Raw genomic sequence first — 18,929 nt, forward strand, 5'->3', positions numbered from 1 at the left:
TACACAAATATTGCATATATAAACCATGTATATACATATTTTGCTGCCACCTTGTGAACAGTCTCTGAATAGGGAGGTTTAGTTCGCTCAGTTCTGCCACCTTTACTCACATTTAGCTCAACTGACTTTAATACAGATACTTTTTAAATGGGGACTCAATGTGGCAAAGGATGGCTGAATCAAGTGCTTAGTGCAGAAAAATTTAAAAGGCTGAATAAAATAGCTGAGTCTTCCACAATTTCCATACACTTTTTTGTCACAGTTTATTGCCACAACTATTATGGAAAATATAACTAAATTCTTTCTGATAAAAATATTGCAGCTTTGCATCCAAGTTGTATGGCTGTCTTCAAAACAGAATAAGCTGGTGTCTGTAAAAAGAATAAAAGATTAAATACATCTACTGAAGTGTATTGCTTGAACCAAATTGTGATAAAGAATAGTAAGCATTATTAAAAAAAAAATCAAAGTAAAAACACACACACGCCAAGAAAACCCCACCTGTATTTGCAATCCAATTTATACTACAGAAAACTAAATTAAAATTTATCAACTTTTCAGAATATTTCCATTTCTCCACAAGTGTAAGTCAAGTGAAAAAATAGGAGAGAATTCACACATTGCCTATAGAGCATCCAAGAGAGCAAAGAATTTCGTTCTGTATTTCACACTTCCTAATAAGATGATGCTTCCAGTTCCCAGCAATATATGGATAGCACTTATTAGCCTTACCTTCAAAAATATTTAATTTAAACTGAAATTAAAAGAAAATCTAAAAATTTGCAGAGGACACCTCTTAGAAAAAAAATTAAAACACTTTAACACTTGACATGAATATCAACAGATTCAGTTCTGTTCTAGAAAAATGGAAGTTATAACATGCAGGACATTCTTATATGTATCTTTGGGAAATAGTATCAAGACTTATTTTCTGCTTTTTAAAGAACCACATCCCAATCTCTAAGGAAGGAAGGCAAGAGCAGCACATCCTCACTGACAGCATGAATTAATCAACATTCTACTCACAGCTTCTGCATCGTGCTCAAGCCCAATGTCGTGGTGCTCCTGCTCTTCATCCCGGAATTGCTTTATTACCTTTAAAAACAGCAGTCACTGAGCCTACTTTGCAGAGAAATCAAGGCAGCCAGTACACAAAACTAGATGCTGTTGTCCATTGTGTGCACCACGGCAAGCCAGGGTCTCTCAAAAACTTCTTAAAGATCTGAACCTCCAATTCAGCAAGAAGGGAATTATTTATAGCATTCCCCTAACCTGAAGTTCTTTTAGTCTCTAAAGGAGTCTTTAAGTTCAAACTGTTGTTTAATTAACATATTAATATCTGTTTAAAAAATACTATAATAGTAACTTTTAACACTTTCACACCCTCACATTATTTTGACAATTTGAATAAAGGAATTAAGGACACAGCTACTGTGCAATCAATATTTCCTCCTTTTGTTTCCCCTCTAGACCCTTCCTTTCAGTTAAAATTAATCATACTTAAAGCATAATTCTCCCACTTGAAAAGGAAACACTGCATTATTGAAAGCATGCTGAAGATAATCCAACATATGTTTTAATTTTGGTGCTTAATCAATTTAGTGCTGCTGAAGGAAAAAGCATCCTTTAATAGTTTCTATTGACTTCAGCATTCTAAGTGGCAGAACAAAAAGATTCACTGTAAATTCTAAAAGCATATTTAAACTACTTTTAAGTCATGGTTCAATACCTGCAATAGTTCTTTGTACTTTTCTGGATCCTCTTCTATCAGAGTTCGGATCTGGTTGTTGTAGTGCTCTGATATACTCTCTTCCACAGCTACTGTGCAAGCCATTGCACCCTTCTTCCCAAGTAAAGCACTTCCAGCCCCTGGGATTGGGGTACCAGACACATGAATACAATGAAATCTGAAGCAAAACAAATAATTTAACACAACCAAAGACTTCACAAAGCAACAATAATAGTAATTATACAAACTCACCCAAAACAAAACCTGCTACGTTCCAGAAAGGCAATAAAACAGTAGGTCGAACTCTATATGCAACCATGAGCTCATTGAACTTTTTCAGGTGGTCTTTTTCTTGATTCCACATTTGCTGCAAAAGAGTCATTTCACAGAGAAGCGTAAAACCACAAGAGAGAAATATTTCCAGTAAAACTAATAAAAATCAAAGCAGCTCAGGCCACACATGCTGTGACAGCTGAGGCAATAACAGTACAGTGAAGAAATGGTGCAGAAAGGCAGGAGCAGAGCGTAATGAAAAGGACAGACGAGGATAGTTACAAGAAGGTAACATTTGCAAAATGGGACAACACTACAGTAACTGTAGCATTGCTGACTCCCTTACCAAGTGTTCCCACCGCTCTATAAACCCGCACGTTTGGAAGTGCATAGAAAAAACTGGGCAATAATCTTGCCATGAAGGCTACGATCTTTGGCCGTCCCCCGGGCGCTGTTAGCCGAACGCAAATGAAGCAAAGCACGGGGCTGGCTCCTGGGCTCACCTGGATGACGGGCCCCACGCTGGACCTGCCCAGCACGGCCATCTGCCCCGCGTAGATGCGGTTCGCGCCGTACTCCCCGGCGTGGTCCACGCGGATGATGCGGTCTATGACGGGCTTGTTGATGCCGTCCTGCGCCACCCGCGCGCTGCACAGCCTGAGGGACGCCCCTCCGCCGGGCACAGGCCGCAGCAGACCTGCCGGAGACACAAAGGTGACGCCAGCTCCGCCGCCGCACGCTCCCCGCCCGGGACGGGCAGCAGGACGCTGCCACCCGCGCAGCCGAGCGGCCCCGAGCGGCGGGCAGGGAGCGGAGCCGAGCCCGTACCCGAGCCCGTACCCGAGCCCGTACCCGAGCCCGTACCCGAGCCCGTACCCGAGCCCGTAGCCGGCCCGCAGAGGAGCGGCCGGCGCCGCAGCAGCGAGCACCGCCCCGCCGGGCCCGCGGCCGCCGCCATGGCCCTGGGCGCGCGTCATCACCCGCGGACGGCGAGGGGCGGTAGCGGCTCCCGGGGAGCAGCGCCCGGCGCTTCTTGGAGTGGGGTTGCTTGGAAATGCAGCGTGGTAAACTCCATCTAAGGGTAAACACTGTTTAGCCTAGACAAGAGAAGACGCAGAGGAGACCTTTTCACTCTCTACAGCTTCCTGAAAGGTGGTTGTAGTCAGGTGGGAGTTGGTCTCTTTCTTCAGGCAGCAACTGACAGAACAAGAGCACACCGTCTTAAGCTGCGCCAAGGGAAATATAGGCTGGATATTAGGAAGAAGTTTTTTACAGAAAGGGTGATAAAGTATTGGAATGCTCTGCCTGGGGAGGTGGTGGCTTCACCATCTTTGGATGTGTTTAAGGAAAGACTGGATGTGGCACTGAGTGTCATGGTTTAGTTGAGGTTACGTTTAGGTTAGACTTGATGATGCTGGAGATCTCTTCCAAACTAAAGATTCTGTGATTCTGGATCACCGCGCCGCCCTCCCGCCCTGTCATGATTCCGATTGACCCCGCGCCGCCGCCGCACTGGGCAGCGCAGCTGTCAATCAAAGCCCGCGTCCTGGTTGCCATGGGAACGAGGGGCCCTGGTGTGAGGGGCGGGGCGCGCTGAGGGCGGGGCCGGGCGCGCTGAGGGCGGGGCCGGGCGCGCTGAGGGCGGGGCCGGGCGCGCTGAGGGCGGGGCCGGGCGCGCTGAGGGCGGGGCCGGGCGCGCTGAGGGCGGGGCCGGGCGCGCTGAGGGCGGGGCCGGGCGCGCTGAGGGCGGGGCCGGGCGCGCTGAGGGCGGGGCCGGGCGCGCTGAGGGCGGGGCCGGGCGCGCTGAGGGCGGGGCCGGGCGCGCTGAGGGCGGGGCCGGGCGCGCTGAGGGCGGGGCCGGGCGCGCTGAGGGCGGGGCCGGGCGCGCTGAGGGCGGGGCCGGGCGCGCTGAGGGCGGGGCCGGGCGCGCTGAGGGCGGGGCCGGGCGCGCTGAGGGCGGGGCCGGGGCGCGCTGAGGGCGGGCGCAGGCGGCGCCAGGCCGGTCCCCACAGCCACAGCGACCGGACAGCGACGGGGCGGTACGGTAAAAAAAATAGCGTTTATTGTATGATCATTTCTTTTCAGTGAGCACAGAAAATATCCCAAAACATTATACAGAAGGAATATTGTCTCACATTAACTAAGAGCGGACGAATACGGATTTCAAACAATAAACGCAGTTTTGTACAGAAAATCCTCAACCACAATCTTTAAATAAAGGACTGGGTTAGCAGCCTACAGCGACACACGGTTCTCTGAGACGCATGGTGCCAGCAGTTCAGGTAAGAGAGGAAATGTGAAATCAAGGGGTACTGACACACAGTACTGCAAACCAATAATTTAACTCTGAAATATTCACATTTTAGAACACACAGAACAGTAGTCAAGCTGTTCATACAAGAATTAAACACAAATAATAATGACTTCAAACATTAAAAAAAAAAAAAAAGAAGAAGAAAAGGAAAAGGGCCCCCCACAGCAGCAAGGCTGGTGTCCCAGCAGTGCTGTGCCTGCCGGATTCTTCCTACCTCGAGTGTTAATTCAGAGCTTTTTTGTCAGCTTGTTTTCTCTGAAATATTTTGTGACCAGTTTTCCAGTGTTCAACTGCTCTTGCTGCTTCAGAGCAGCATAAGTAGCAAGCCCTCACCTCTAAAAATATTTAGATAACTGATTTCAAACCCATGCCGTATTTTCTTTTCCTACGCACTCAAAGTCAAAACACTTTCATACATCTTTTTTAAAACCAAAGCAAATGAAAGGCATTGAAAGCATGTAAAACCATACCTTTCCCCTCTCTCATGATTCTTATAGCATAATTCGTAAAAACAGTACAAAAGAGTGTCAGTTCTGATCATATTTTACCCAAACTCCCTGAAAAAATAGGGATGTAACAAATCCCAACAACCCTGAAGCTGTATCAGCATTAAAGTATCCTTTTTTGAACAGCTCTAACACAGTATAAATCAGCTCAATTCCCAAGTTTTGGAAACCTTAAGCCTCACTGGCTTAATCAAGACTCAGACCACAAGCACTCATTACACAGACCCCAGTCCCAGGGTGCCAGTCAGCTGCTCAGTTTTTAGAAGCTGCAAATGCTTCTGCTGCTATCTTGTTGTTCTGGGGGTTTCAGGAAGTCAAGTTCTTTTGGCTTGTGTGGTTTTCAAGGATACCTCTGAGCTTCTGCTATCTTTCTGATCAGGAACATCTTGTCACGACTCTCCTGGAAAGACAAAATAACAAGTGTGCTCCACACGAACAGTGTTAATGCAAGTCATCTACAACAGCTCATTCCTTCATTGGAAATAGGTGCACACACCACATTGTACTCCCCCAGCACACTCTCAACTGCCTGAACAATTTCAATTTTACAGTGGCCTTGATTTAATTTATCTCACCTCAGGTCACACAGGAACAGTTCTGAATTGAGCCTAGTAAAAGGCTTCAAAATTTAAAACAATTCAAAATTTCAAGCCATGCTTCCAGGAAGTCCAACAAGAGCAGGCAAACAAAAATAAAAAGCACAGAAGAATTTTCAGAATTCCCAGCTGATTTGTGAACCCTGTGAACCCTTCAAAAAGCAGGAAGGCTTTTGTTCCTAAATTCCTCACTCCTCAAAAATCTCCCTGCAGTAATGTTTTTCTGCACAGAGGTGGTTAAATGCCGTATCTAAAAGAAGCACATATCAAGAAATGGATATTTCATAAGAAAGTGAGAAGTCTCACCACTGAGGCTGAGTTGTGACTCCAGCAGTTTGTCAGATCACAGCACACGAATGCTGCCCAACCTGGCAGTGGCTTTTGGTGGCCACAAAGCAGCATTTCTGCTCTGGCACCCTTCTCCAAAGGGCTGATTAGTGGTGACTTATTCCACTTTCAGTACCTGCTCAAGCAGTTCTGGGCCCACACCCAAGAACAAGACCAGAAAAGATGCAGTAGAAATACAGGCCTGGAGGAAAGGTAGGGAGGTGGGTGCCTGTTTGTGAGGGCAGAGAAGGAAACAGAAGCTGAGGTTGTGCAAGATGGTGGAGGAGACAGGAAAGACAGGATTCAGGTTCTTCACTGGCAGAAAAAAAACATGCAGATAAGTGGATTTCAACAAGGCAACAGATGAAAAACAGGGACACAGCTTCTCAGGGGCATTATCTCCTGCATGATATAACCAGACCTTGTCATAGTTGCAACTGGTACCCAAAAAAATCAACCCCACTGAGAAATACCACAATGCTTTGGTTATTTTTCCTGGGCAATTTGTAAAACATTCTTCACTGCCTGTAGCAAATACCAGTTTTCAAGTATCCAGGAGACTGTGAAAACCATTTCTGTACCCTTAAAGTTCTCTTTGTTGTGTCAGTAAAGTGTTGGGTCAGATCTTACCAAAACCAGTTGTTCTCTCAGCTGTTCAACCACTCGTTTGTGTGCTCGAGCCAAGGCAATAACATAGAACATAATGATGCTGTAAACAACAAACAGAAAGGGAGGACTTGAGATTTCCAATGTATGTAATTACAAGTTCAGCTCAGGAGAACACATAAATATGTGCTACAAAGAAAAACCCAGGTGGAGTCCAAAATAAGCCACATGGTTTTTCAGGCACAGAAGTTTTAGAAAGCATCAGGTAATAAGGCTCCAAATTTTGCAGTTTAGTTAAACTGAAATGCAAAAAACTCCATTTAAACTTAAGAAAACAACCCCCTTTTTATTGGAACACTGTCCAGACTCTGGAACAGAGGGTTGTGGAGTCTCCATATCTTCGGAGATACCAAAATCCTAACTGGGTATGGTTCCTGCTCTACTTGGCCCTGTTTTGAATAGGAGAGTTGGGTTAGATTCTCTCTACAGGTGACATCCAACCTTAAAAATTCTATGATTCTACATTGAATTTCATCTTACAGAATGTTTTGGGAGCTTTATTTGGTTTTTCAGACTAGGGGTTGTGGTTAGGAATTGCAATCATAGGGCTTACAGTACTAATTTGCAGAGGATTCACAGTTAACATTTTTGAGGACAGTGTTGAATATGGGACGTGCAAGAGGAAATGGAACAAAGCTGATGAGTGTGAACACATGGGCAAAGACATAAGGGGTGAGGATTCATATGGGTTTTGATGCTTTTGACTGCAAATGGAAAATCTGGTCTAGTAGAACCTTGGTATAAGTTCAGTAAGAAAGGAAATGAAGCTCCGTAAGTGAATGAAGTCTCCACAGTACTCACCAAAGGATCACAAAAAAAGGCACTGCAAAGGCTTCTGATGCCATGCTAAAAAGGACCTTCTGCAGACCTGTTGGAAACTGAAGTATTGTATCTGGAATTACTTCCCATGAAGTGTTAAAATTCCTGAATGGCCCACATGCCTTGGAAGAGGGGATACTGTCAAAGAAGCAGAATAGAAAGATGTTACACCAAAATGTAAAAATAGAATAATCCAGCACAAGCCCAGCCAGTTTGGTGATGCAGTACAAGTGTCCTATGTCTACCAACCTGTAATTTTTGTTTACATGAACTAAGCTATAAGTTTATGTGTTATATCCTATGTATTTTATTAATCATTCTAAAGTTGTGTGTCTGCTTTTACAGAACTGACAACCTTAGAACAAGTGTCAACTTCACAGAACTTAAAATTGTCACTTACCGTGCTATGCTGACTCCCAGGGGGATAAAAGCCAAGAGGAGCCCAATCAACAGCACCACCAGGAAGAAAAAGTTGGAACTTGATGCCCTTATAGGCCTGGCTGCAGGTTTGCGTGTGTGTATCAGAACAATCTGAAGAGGAAGGTGAGCAAAACCAGTACATCTATATAAATATACATCCACATATACTTCCCCCAGCAACTGAATTTTCCATTCTCAAACGTGCCACCAGCTACCACACAACCACCTCCTTTGATTTGCATGGGCTGAGAAGGGCTAAGACAAGATTGCCTCACATCTTGGTATAAGTCAAAATCTCCTAATTTGTGTAAGAATTGGATCCAGAGGACCTCACACACTGGCACAGAGTCAATGGAGACAGCCATTTGCACTGCTGTTGGCTTTGTTCTGCCACATCTTCACTGGATACATCCCCTCTTGCAAGACCTAAAGTATCAGCAAGAACTGGATGCACAGAAGGAGCTGTGTGGTCACTGAGCAAAACTTCTGATAGTCAGAAATCACATGAACATCCAACCCAGCTTGGATTTTCCATTTTGCTCCCAAATTTTTAGCAGTTTTGCAAAATTTTGTCCAAGTTCTAAGCTGTGTTGCTAGTAAATAGATTATAATGTTATAAACTAGCTTTTTTACATAGAAAGGTTTTCTTTTAAAAAAAGACAAATAGTTTGAGAAGTAGTAATTGAAATGTGGCTTTGATTGATTTCAAAACAAAATTCTACCTTCTGTTAAAAGCACAAAACCTTACTGAAAATGGAATATCATTGGCTCGTTCCATCCACAGGTGGTTTTAGGGTTTTTTGTTGGTTTTAGATCACCTGCTTATCTATATGCCTGCATTACAAAAACCACAGAGATGTACTCAGTCCTTTATCAACCACATGCCTTCATTACCTTTTTAACGTAGAAGATGATGAAGTATTTTATAGTTGCTATCGCAGGGAGAAGTGGTGAAAAGAAGGTTCCAATCCAGCAAATAGTCTGCCCATAAATGATTTCCAGGACATTGTCAGAAATTTCAAATTCCTTATGTCCAAACCACTGAACTAGCTTGCAGGAGCAATGAGTAACTAACAGTCTAAAACCAAAGAATATTGTTAGTTCTAAACTGAAGTTGTAGAGTTTAAATGCATTCTAACACATTTGAAACACACAGAACTTAGCATTTAAGCATTAGACTACATAACAGAAAATGTCTGAAGAAAAAAGCTCTCAAATATCAAAACCTATGCAGCCATCTGAGTAGCAAACAGGTGCTCAAGCCACTAGAAATATGTTTATGCTTTATTTTAAAACTAGTAATTTGGTTAGAAATATGGGGAATTTAAAGCAGAAAAAAGAAAATGTGTTTCATATGTCATTTGTAAAAATATGCTTAAAAAGCTGAGATACATACTTTCTGGGGAAGTCCACAAACAGGGCCAGAGCAAGAATTACAATAAAATCAAATATCATCAGTTTGTACATTTCTTGCCCAACATCAGATTCCCAGCACTATAAAAACAAATCAGGAAAAACAAGATTAGCAGTCTAAATAAACAAGTGAAAAATCTTCTATCACTAAAGCAATAACTGTCTCAGTTAACACCATGAAGTTCAAATGCTATTAACTCCAGTTTCCAAAATATTCAAGTGTTTCAAAGTTCCTGTGCCAAGTTTTCCCCTTTTTTTTGTTTGTTTGTTTTGATTTTGGGGTTTTTCTGTGAGGTGGTGTGGGGGGATGGCTGGGTGTGTTTGGTTTGGTGGTTGGGGTTTTTTGGGTTGTTTTGGGGGGGGGCATTTTTGGTTGTTTTTTTTTTCTTCTTTTGAGGAAAATCCATTTGCCTTAATGCCACAAAAGGCAGTAGCACATCTCCAAAATGCTCAGACAATCCTCATCGTGGACAGAAAGTCTGTGCTAATGAATCATCTGCTGCTGGACTAATTCTAATCAGAGTTTTAGACAAACACAGGATTTATCTGTAACAACTGTACTGGTTTGCACTGCGCAGTGGGAATCAACACCAGGTATAGCATGAACAGCAACCCCAGGGCTGATACTGAACACCTCTAGACAAGCAACTCTCATGGAAAACAAATCCCTGTTCACAAGCTCAGATGATTAAAGAGCAAGAGAAATCTGCTTACAGGATAGAGTTTGTAATTGTATCCACAGGGCTTACACTTGTCACTGCCACAGTCCGAGATCTGACTCCACAGTGAGAACAACAGGACTCCAATATTGGCCAACCGCACGAAGACACACCTGGAACGAAGGCAAAACCTAACTCCAAACATGCCAAAAAATAGCCATGTTAACACCTGGCTCACCTTGTACAGGAGTCCAAGGAAGCCTTAAAACACAACGGGGTCATGCTGACCTTAACAGGGCAGCCAGCCAGATAATAAACACATTGCTTTCCTTAGTAGTAAGTTAAAATTGCTTTTGACCTTCCCAGCTTTAGGCTACTTGTTTCTTTTAGCCCTTGTTTCTTTTCTCAGTAGTATTCTTAGATCAGTCATTTCAGCTGTACATCTTGATGCTGCAGTTCCCTCAGGTACAGTTCTGTGTGCAGCATTTCCATTTCATGTAGCTTCAGGCCTTCTGAGGCACTTGGCCAAATCAGAAATACAAAGCATGGACTTGCAGAGTTCAGGTGCTTCAACCCAGATCTTACTGCCAAACACCAGCTCTTACACTGAAGTATCTTTTACCCCAAAACTTTTAACTTTTGCCTTGAGCAAAGCTGTGCTTCAGTCACAGCTGTACACACATATTTCATTCAGGGAACTGCTGCATGCAAAGCAGTGAATCCACAGCTCTGTGCCCACAAGTTCTCCACTGACTATTTATTCAGGTTGAAGTTGTCCAGACCACACAGCTAAATAGGACCAAGAGAAAAATTAGGCCACTGAGATGATTGTACTGCACTGTCATCAAAACACATTGTTCCCAGATATAAAGTTTCCAACTAAACATTGGCCAAATAATGCCTCCTTGGTTTCAGTGCCAGCTTCTCTGCTTCTTGATGTTTCAATGTTTACAATATATATAGCCTACCAAGAACAAGTTGTTGAACCATCCAAGGCCACAGTAAAAACAGCTTTACCTCAAGAGTGTCAGCTTGATTTCAAAGGCTGGCGTATAGTCTTCAAATCCAATCAGAAATGAGAAGATCAGAGGAGCAATGAAGTTGGCCAGAGTGATCACTATGGAAGGCAAATACTGCACTAAGAGATTAACCTGCGAGTTTGCATTGTCAATGTCCTGCAGAAGAAGAGATGAGAGAAACAATGCTTAGTTACATAACACACCTTCCTTAGCATGTGTCTCCAGCTACACACCGGCCTGCCTTGTCCGGGATTCAGGCAGCATCTTTTACTCCTTCTTCATCTTCCACCAACATTTGCACCAGGCAATAGGAATCAACACCAGGTGTAACATGAATGGCAAGTCAGGGCTGATTCTGAATACCTCTAGACAAGCAAGTTTTATGGAAAACAAACTTCTATTCTTTATACAAGCCTGATCACTGCTATCTCTGCAGTTTGCTGATACACACCCTTGCTTTCTCCTGCTCCCTTCACCAGGAACTCCCTCCCCCTCCAGGTAAGAGTATTTCTGTGTTTCCTCAAAGCTTCTGTTTAAAGAGGTTCAACTCACCAAGGTTTGTGTCTGGCTGTTGCTAACCAGCACCAAGGCTACCAGGTTTTACAACTATTCCAAGTGCAGACACTTTTCAATTTACTCTTACTGGTGCCAAGCAGTTCCCCTGACTTTTCTGCCATCCTGGCAAGCTCCTCTAACTGCTCATTAAGACATGGGCAAGACATCAACCCTTCTACTTAAAGCCTACAGTGAGTGCTTGAAGTTGCTCAGTGTTGTATGGTCCTCTTCTCTGCCCTCAAATAATACCTCTGACACATAAACTCATTTAGCCCCCATTTCCTGCTTCTGTCTGCAATACTGGCGTTTACAGAAGTTCAGTTAGGTCCAGCATGAGCACAACTTTCCTTGTGAACAGCTAAGTCCATCCCAACAGCAACTTACACAGGGGAGAGAAAAATTATGGTCCCCGTTTCTACCAGACTAATCAAACCCTGCGGTCCTACAGAGAAGTCAATTACTTTTGTGAAGTTGTCACAACCAGAAGCTTGTCTGCTTTTTTTCTGCTTCTGAAGCACTCCTTCCATCTGCTTGTCCTGCTGGGGGTGAAACCCACCCAACCTGATTCTTTCTGCTAGTGATGCAAGAACCTTGGCTTCTGAAAACTGCTCTGTGTTCAAAGCCTTCCTGTTTCCTCAAGCAGCGGTAACTCAAGCCACAAGACAGATCCCAATCTTCACTCTGCCTTCCCCTGAAGTGCATTTTTGCAGTTGACAGCAAACCAGATCACATGAAACTGATCCTGATGAAGTTTGATTTAACCAGTTCAGTTCTCCCAGCCAGTTCACTGCCCAGACCCAGCAGATCACAGTGAGGTGAGCACAGTTACAAGGGAAGGGTAGTGAGGGCTGCTCTTCTTGTCAGCTCCAAGGCACTCAACACTGAAGCCTCTGCAGCAATGGGGAGGCTTTTTTGGCACATGGTTCTTGATCTTTCCTGCTCCCATCTACTAAAAGTTTTTAAGTCTGTAGAAAGCATTTTCAGATCCCTGCATGAAAGGTGCTATATTAAGATACTTGACTCTTTCACAATAGTTCCTCTTGCTGTAATCACCAGCCTTTACCAAATCTGTCCTAGTGTAATTTCTTATACTCACATTGGAGTTTTCTTGAGAGAAGACAGTTACTCTATAAATAGAGTAAAAACATCCTGATAAAATGGCAATGACAATTATATTTATAAATGTTCTCAGAGAGTAGATGCGTAGCCTTTCTTCCACGCTCCTCTCAGCTATTTTTTGCTTCAGTTTTTCTTCCTGCAAGTCCATCTACAAAGAAAAGGAAAAAGAGATGCAGTTTTTTGGTGCAGCATACAATAACTAACACCATGTCTTCTACCCCTGAGAAGTGCAAATCTGGAGCCTGTTCTAGGAGAGTCACTCCAGTGCTCAGGCACACAGAACTGAGTGTCTTTGACAAAACAGGTCCATGCAGGAATAGAAGCCCCTGTGCCTCCTCAAGCTGAGGGCTCTGTAGCCAAAGGCAAGTGACCTGCAATCCTCTTATCTCTATCATATCAGTAACACATTTCCTTGAGGGCAGACAATTTGCCTGTTTCTTGAGAGGGACTGATCCCAGCTTGATCCTAAACTCTGAAATGGGTAAACCAGTCACTCATCTCATTACTTCTGCAGGTAAGTGACCAGTCCTCACCACTACGGCTCAAAATTCCTTCTGCTCTTTGTGAAGGAAAATTGTGAGATGGCACTGAAAGAAGGAAATACAGTCTTGAGCAGCTTGTCATATAAACTTGGTGTATTTCACCTTAACTGACAAGAAAATACAGTATCTCCCGGGAAGGCAATTTAACCTGGGCAGACCCATGTAACACCCATATGAGTGTATTTTCTGAGGACTTATGTCTATCAAACAGTACTACTGAGGGGCTAGTTCTTCTAAGATGGGTGTTCTGGAGGCAAAAGTCTATCAAGTGATGGAGGTTCTGGTTCTGTGATGGAAAATGATGGCTGTGAACTTCACTAGAGCAGAAAGCAACTCACTGTAATTTGTAATTACCGCATTGTGGTTTGAAGTGGAAGCATCTTCTCAAAGGCAATTTTTTCACTTCAAAAATCTCTGCTTCCAGTGTACAGACAGCAAAAAGAAGGTCTTTGTTTTACCAAAACAGCCTTTCAGACTTTTTTTCAGAGCTTTATGATCTGGGAAATCTATAGCTGCATCAGCATTTTGTATGCACATGTGTGCCAAAGACACCTGGTGAAAAATCTTTCAGTATCTTCTTACTGCAACAACACTCTCAAAGAGTACAAAGAGCACCACCTGAATTTTATTTCTCCCCAAACTACTGCTTACTGCACTTCACACTTAAACCCCAGAACACTCAAACTGATCCCTGCAGGGGTTTGCCTGCAGCTGGGACAGCTTTTCCTGTCGGATTATGCAGAAACTAACACAGGAAACAGGACTGGAGTGTGAGGAAGAGGCAGATAAGACAAGCAGCCAACAGGCTGGGTCGGCCCCCAGTGGATGGGGGAAGGGCCAGCGCCATCCCTGCCAATCCTTCTCACGTTACACCACGACTCCAGCTACCTAGAAAGCTGCAAGAGGATGTGGGCTACACCCCCAAAACAAGCTACTTCAGTCTTCCTTAACTTTATTCCCTTATCTGCAAAATTACACACGTCTCTTTTTATAGCCATCTTTGCTGTCTGAAATCATAACCACAAAAAGACAGAAGTTACTCACCTGGAGCTCATATTGCAAGCTGCGATGTTTCAGCCGGGCTGCATTTGGATCTGTAATGCAGAAGTCCCAGCCTGCAAAGACTTTGTTACAGTAACTCTGAAAGGGATCTGCATCATGCACTAAGTTATGCTTAAAGCCTTCCACAGACCTAGAGAAAAAATCATGAGATGTCTTTTATGCACAGGAGAAACACACAAAAGCAACCTGGCTGATCAAAGACTAAATGACCCCCTCTGTGAGCAAACTGTCACCTTTGCTTAGTACCAGGCAGTGTCTGGGACACTTTCAGTGTGAGATTCTGCAGCAGCTGACCCTGACTGATACGGGTTACTGCCCCCTGCACTTCACCAGTCACCCCTTCTCACTTCACCCAGACACAGCAAAAGAAACTGAGATGGCAAATAAAGCTCAACCAAAACCCCCTAAAGAAAAACCTCCAACAAATTCAGTATAGTTGAGGGGCTTTTACTTATAGGTATGCATACATAGGAGAAACTGATATTTCAAATTGTTTTCTTTTTCCCCAGCACACCAAAGGTTACTGTGGCATTGCATTCTCAGACAAAAGATTCCCCATTTCCACATAAACAGCTCTAGAACACAGTATGTTCCCTTCAAGCAGGAATATAATGTAAACTGTGCAACAAGTAACAGTAAATAAACAACACCAACATCTTTACCTCTTTATTATCCAGAGGAAACTTAGGGCAAGGTAGGCAAATGTAGCCAGCAGGTATGCCAGCGGCAAGTTGTACCTCATGATACTGATCCATACAGCATCTATTGAGTAATAGCCATAAAACAAACTTGTCACTTCAAGGAATCCCTGTGAAAATGAAGTTGAAAAATTGTAACAGCAGCAACAATTGCCTCATTAAATCAACCTGGCATTAAGCAATCATTTTGTAAATTTAAAGTTAGGGCCCCCAGCAAGCTACAAGTCTGTAGCTTCTAAATACTGCCTATACCAAACTGTAATGCAGGCTCTGTGTGCTTAAAATCCCTGCCCTCTCCAATCAAAGAGCTGTGGGACACAGACACTGGGACCTTACACAGAGAGCACAATAGGCAGTGTGCTCGGGAATAATAAGGGGTAGCAGCTGGGGAGGAGAGCACAGGCTGCAGCATGTGGCCAGCCAGGCCTTGTGGTCACTCAGTAAAAGTCACTTTGAAAACTGCCCTTCTCAGAGATAACACACCCCAGTGACACATACGCCTTACCATTTTTCAAAATTATCAAAGCTTCATTCCAAAAGTAATTTTTTTTTACATTTTACATGCTACATGAGACACTTAAAAAAAAAAAACAACAGCAACAACTAATTACTTACAGTGCCACTGAGCAAATCTTTGAGGTAAGTATAGAAGTAAACAAGTCCCTTATTACCACTAGGTTCATAAATTGTGCAGATAGCCTCTGTGAAAAGAAAGGCATGAAAAGTCACTCAAATGGTAATGTCCACTGAACTGCAGATCATGTTGATTCAAACATGCCACACTCTTATAAAAAGGCTTTCCTTTTTTTTCTGGGAGATGGAAAAGAAGCTGATGGAAAGGGGGAATGTTACAACAGCTGTAACAGAGAAGATGTTTACCTATGTTTTTTGGAGAAATGTAAGCAATGGTACTGTTGAATATTCCATATTTAGAAATTATGGTGGGAAGAGTAACAAAACTGAACATCAGGATAAAAATTATAATGTTCAGCAGGACCAGAAAGCGCAGGAAGGAGAAGTAGGACTGGATGCCAGTACCAAATTTCCCTGGGAATAAAAGAAACATGTGCCAATAATTAAAATGTTAAAACCATTAAAAATACAGAGAGAGCAGATTATAAAATCAGTTTCACTGAGCTGAAGAAACATTGTTAAAGCTAGTTTTAAGTACTACAGACTTTTAGCAATATAACTGACATGTAGGTTGGACCTGTTAATTTTTTTCCAATATATTTCCTTCTACCATATTATGGACTTTACATTCAGCAGTAATAAGGGAAGAAAGTAACTTCTTAAGCACATGTAGTTATATCTGAAACTATGCTCACACAGGTAAAACTACTAATAACAGAAGCAACTTTCCAGAGGAGAAATGGACATCAGACAAGAAATACCTTCTATGCTGTGAATATCCTGTCGCCAAAGCACCAGGTAAGATGACAAGCCCTTGACTTCATTGAGTGCTTTTTTCAATGATTTACTGCTAGTTCTTCTCCACTTCTTCCATCTGGATAAACGTTCTGTATCAGCCTGCTGAAAGTCCCTAAGAATCCAGAAATACAGTAACTGAGCACAAGAAGTAATTTTTCACTCCATGTAACAGGGCTTAGCAGGATGGAGCCTGCCCGCAGCCTTCAGGGATAGCTACAGTAACACACACAAGCTCTCCCCATCCTGGTAATGGCAACATCAACTTAATTCAAATAGGGCAAGCTCTCTCATGAAAAATACTCACCTCTCTTGGGGAAGAAAAACCTCCAACAATTGAAAACAAAACGTTTTTGAAAAATTTGCTGTAAAGTGCCAATTCAGCAAATTTGAGAAAATGTTTTTTGCCAATACCTCTAGGGATGCACTGTTCTAATAAATAGCTGCAATCAAACACTGAGAACGTGCCACTGTCTGTAATTTTTAACCACTCACTTACAGATTTTCATATTCTATGAATACATTTACATTTAAAAATTGCTGCCTGGTCAGCAATAGCATCAAAGAGAATTCTGAGTGGCTCAGAGTTTTCATTTTGTTGGGTTTTTTTTTTAAGAGACCTTAAAAGCAGATAAAACTTCACAGAAACATAGCCTGAAAATGGATTTGTAAGCAGCAAATTCCATTCCAGCCTCTGATGCCACTGAAGAAGGACAGCAGTTAAGCAAGGTTTCAGTTTTAAAAGACTTGCTCTCATGTACCCAAGGCATGCACTGCTATGTGTGCTCTGTGTTGCCTGTTTCCTCATCCTTCCAGCATTTTGGCAGGAAGCCAAATTAAACCTATACAAACAATCAAACAGGCAGCAGATGACATCAGCTTTAAGAGCCCATATAGATCCTCTCAAGAGATTTTGTTCTGTGGAAACTACAGGCTGCAGTTTGCAATGTTTCAAACTCTGCAGAACTGTCTGGCCTGTGTACAGTTTGCATTTTAAACAGAAGTGTGGGCTGCATATTCAACTGAGTTACAGAAGTTGAGTGTTCAGCTCTCAGGACGTTTATGCCAAGCACTTTGTGTTGGCAGCTGCTGCACAAATGCAGATCACCGATCTGCAGAAGTGCCAAGAAGCCCCACCAGAATCTCCCAGTGCTAACATGTGTAAACAAGCCTGGGACATTGCAACTCCACTCCTTCCAGTTCCTTTTTCTTGAAGAACTGAACTGTAGATACCCAACTTCAGATAAAAATTCAAGGTATCAAGCACTTTACCATGACCTAGATCTTCTACTGTTTCTGGTCTACAGGCTATAGGGTTAAACTCCAGCGTCACGCTGTTTGCCACTGCTCTTGCAATAGAGTAGCTCTTGTTCTCTCTGGAGTACCAGACATTATTTGTACTTCCACCTCTCTCTTGCTTCATAACTAGAACTTCAATGTACCTGATTTAAAGGTACAGCTGTTCTCTGAGAATGCAAAACCACATCCTGTATGCTCTGTCCTCAAAGCAGCTTGCAACCCAGCAGTGAGACATGAGACAACGAGCACTGAAATTTAGGCGGGGCAAAGTACGGTCCTTGGAATCCTCCCTCCGGGGGGTTACCACCAGGGGGGCAGGAACAGCGCACAGGAAAGAGTCATTCAAAAAGGAATGGGGCGGGAGGAAAAGATAAAAAGAAGCAAAGGTCCTGGGAAGCTTCCTATCAACTGTTCAGAGCCACAGCTGAGAGAGCACATTACACTGTGTAAGAGCAGCTAAGCGGATTCAAGAGCAGCAGCACTCGCATAGCAGCGGGGGTGTTCATGCAGGTAACTCCCAGTGACCCTTGAAAGCACAAAACCCTGCGGGGAAAACAAACAAACAAAAGCCCCAAACAGCGGAAAATAGTGAGGAACACGTTTGTTTGCTACAGGTAATGCCCAGTTTTGACTAATTCCTTCCAATTCAACCTACTTCTGGCCCCAGTCAGCGACTCCCTCGTGCCAGCCAAGAGCACTCGGGCACCTTCTTGTCAGAATCACATGCCACAGGGTGACACAGACACAGCCAAACCCAGTCCTGCTTCAGCCTTCCAGCGCACCTGGCTTGTGTTTAGGAAAGTCATTAAAAAACAACAAACCAAGGAAGAAACGCGTGAAGATTAACCTTGCTCTCCTCTTGTCCGCCATGCACTTCGGGTGCTCTCGGACAGGGCGATCAGCCAGTTCGCCTCCCTCCTGCGGCAGCGCCCGGGCCGCGGCCCCGCGGCCGCCGCCGGTGCCCAGCAGGGCCGGCCGGCGCTCCTGGGTGCCCCCGCGGCGCCTCCGCGCCGACTGGCAGCTGGGCAGCTCCTGCAGGAAATCCACAGGTGCGGCGCCGTGCGGCTCCTCGGCAAGCACAGAGAGCCCTGCGAGGGAGAGACAGGGGCTGCGGGTCGGGGGTCGCCGCGCCGGGGCAGCCGGGAGCTCGCAGCGCCGAGGCGGGGGCAGCTCCGCTCCGCTCCCGTCCCGTCCCTCCATCCCCCCGCCACCTGCGGGGGCCGCCGGTGCTGCCGCCGCCCCGCCGGCCCCGCGCCCTCACCGCCGCTGTCCCGCTGCCAGCCCGGCCCCGCGGCAGCCCCCAGCCCGCTCATGTCTGCGGGGGAAGCCGGAGCCCCGCGCCGGTGCCGCCGTTTCCGGGCGCGGCGGGGCCGTGGGGCGGCGGCTGCCGGGAGCGGGGCTGGCGGGCGGGGTGAGGCTGCCCCGGGGCCGCCTTCCCCCGGCCCACGCCCGCCGGGGGCGCCCGCAGCCAACAAGATCGCGTTT

At 44.6% G+C, this 18,929-nt stretch overlaps 2 protein-coding genes across 7 annotated transcripts; both read right to left on the reverse strand.

Annotated features, from left to right (window-relative positions):
- Positions 1 to 244: 244 nt before the first annotated feature.
- On the reverse strand, positions 245 to 3,019 carry COQ7 (coenzyme Q7, hydroxylase). Of its 5 annotated transcripts, none has more exons than XM_063414465.1 (6): positions 2,879 to 3,019; positions 2,506 to 2,699; positions 1,982 to 2,096; positions 1,730 to 1,869; positions 1,027 to 1,095; positions 245 to 371 (listed from the first exon to the last, which is right to left on the reverse strand). In XM_063414465.1, exons 1-6 carry the CDS (start codon positions 2,958 to 2,960, stop codon positions 294 to 296), a joined length of 678 nt encoding a protein of 225 aa, XP_063270535.1. In that variant the 5' UTR covers positions 2,961 to 3,019; the 3' UTR covers positions 245 to 293. The 5 variants fall into 5 exon arrangements, with proteins under 5 accessions (XP_063270535.1, XP_063270534.1, XP_063270533.1 ...); XM_063414464.1 differs by having other exon boundaries at positions 2,867 to 3,003; XM_063414463.1 differs by having other exon boundaries at positions 2,855 to 3,001.
- A 1,023-nt stretch (positions 3,020 to 4,042) lies between these two features.
- TMC7 (transmembrane channel like 7) lies at positions 4,043 to 18,929 on the reverse strand. Of its 2 annotated transcripts, XM_063414689.1 has the most exons (16): positions 18,706 to 18,929; positions 18,292 to 18,532; positions 16,112 to 16,260; positions 15,597 to 15,764; positions 15,333 to 15,418; positions 14,682 to 14,827; positions 14,002 to 14,149; positions 12,393 to 12,563; positions 10,740 to 10,897; positions 9,778 to 9,895; positions 9,047 to 9,144; positions 8,545 to 8,728; positions 7,631 to 7,761; positions 7,213 to 7,368; positions 6,376 to 6,454; positions 4,043 to 5,222 (listed from the first exon to the last, which is right to left on the reverse strand). In XM_063414689.1, the coding sequence occupies exons 1-16, from the start codon at positions 18,755 to 18,757 to the stop codon at positions 5,163 to 5,165; spliced, it is 2,145 nt and encodes a 714-aa protein (XP_063270759.1). In that variant the 5' UTR covers positions 18,758 to 18,929; the 3' UTR covers positions 4,043 to 5,162. The 2 variants fall into 2 exon arrangements, with proteins under 2 accessions (XP_063270759.1, XP_063270758.1); XM_063414688.1 differs by lacking the exon at positions 18,706 to 18,929 and having other exon boundaries at positions 18,292 to 18,693.

Source organism: Prinia subflava, chromosome 17, assembly GCF_021018805.1.
Source record: "Prinia subflava isolate CZ2003 ecotype Zambia chromosome 17, Cam_Psub_1.2, whole genome shotgun sequence".
In the NCBI taxonomy this organism is placed as follows: domain Eukaryota; kingdom Metazoa; phylum Chordata; class Aves; order Passeriformes; family Cisticolidae; genus Prinia; species Prinia subflava.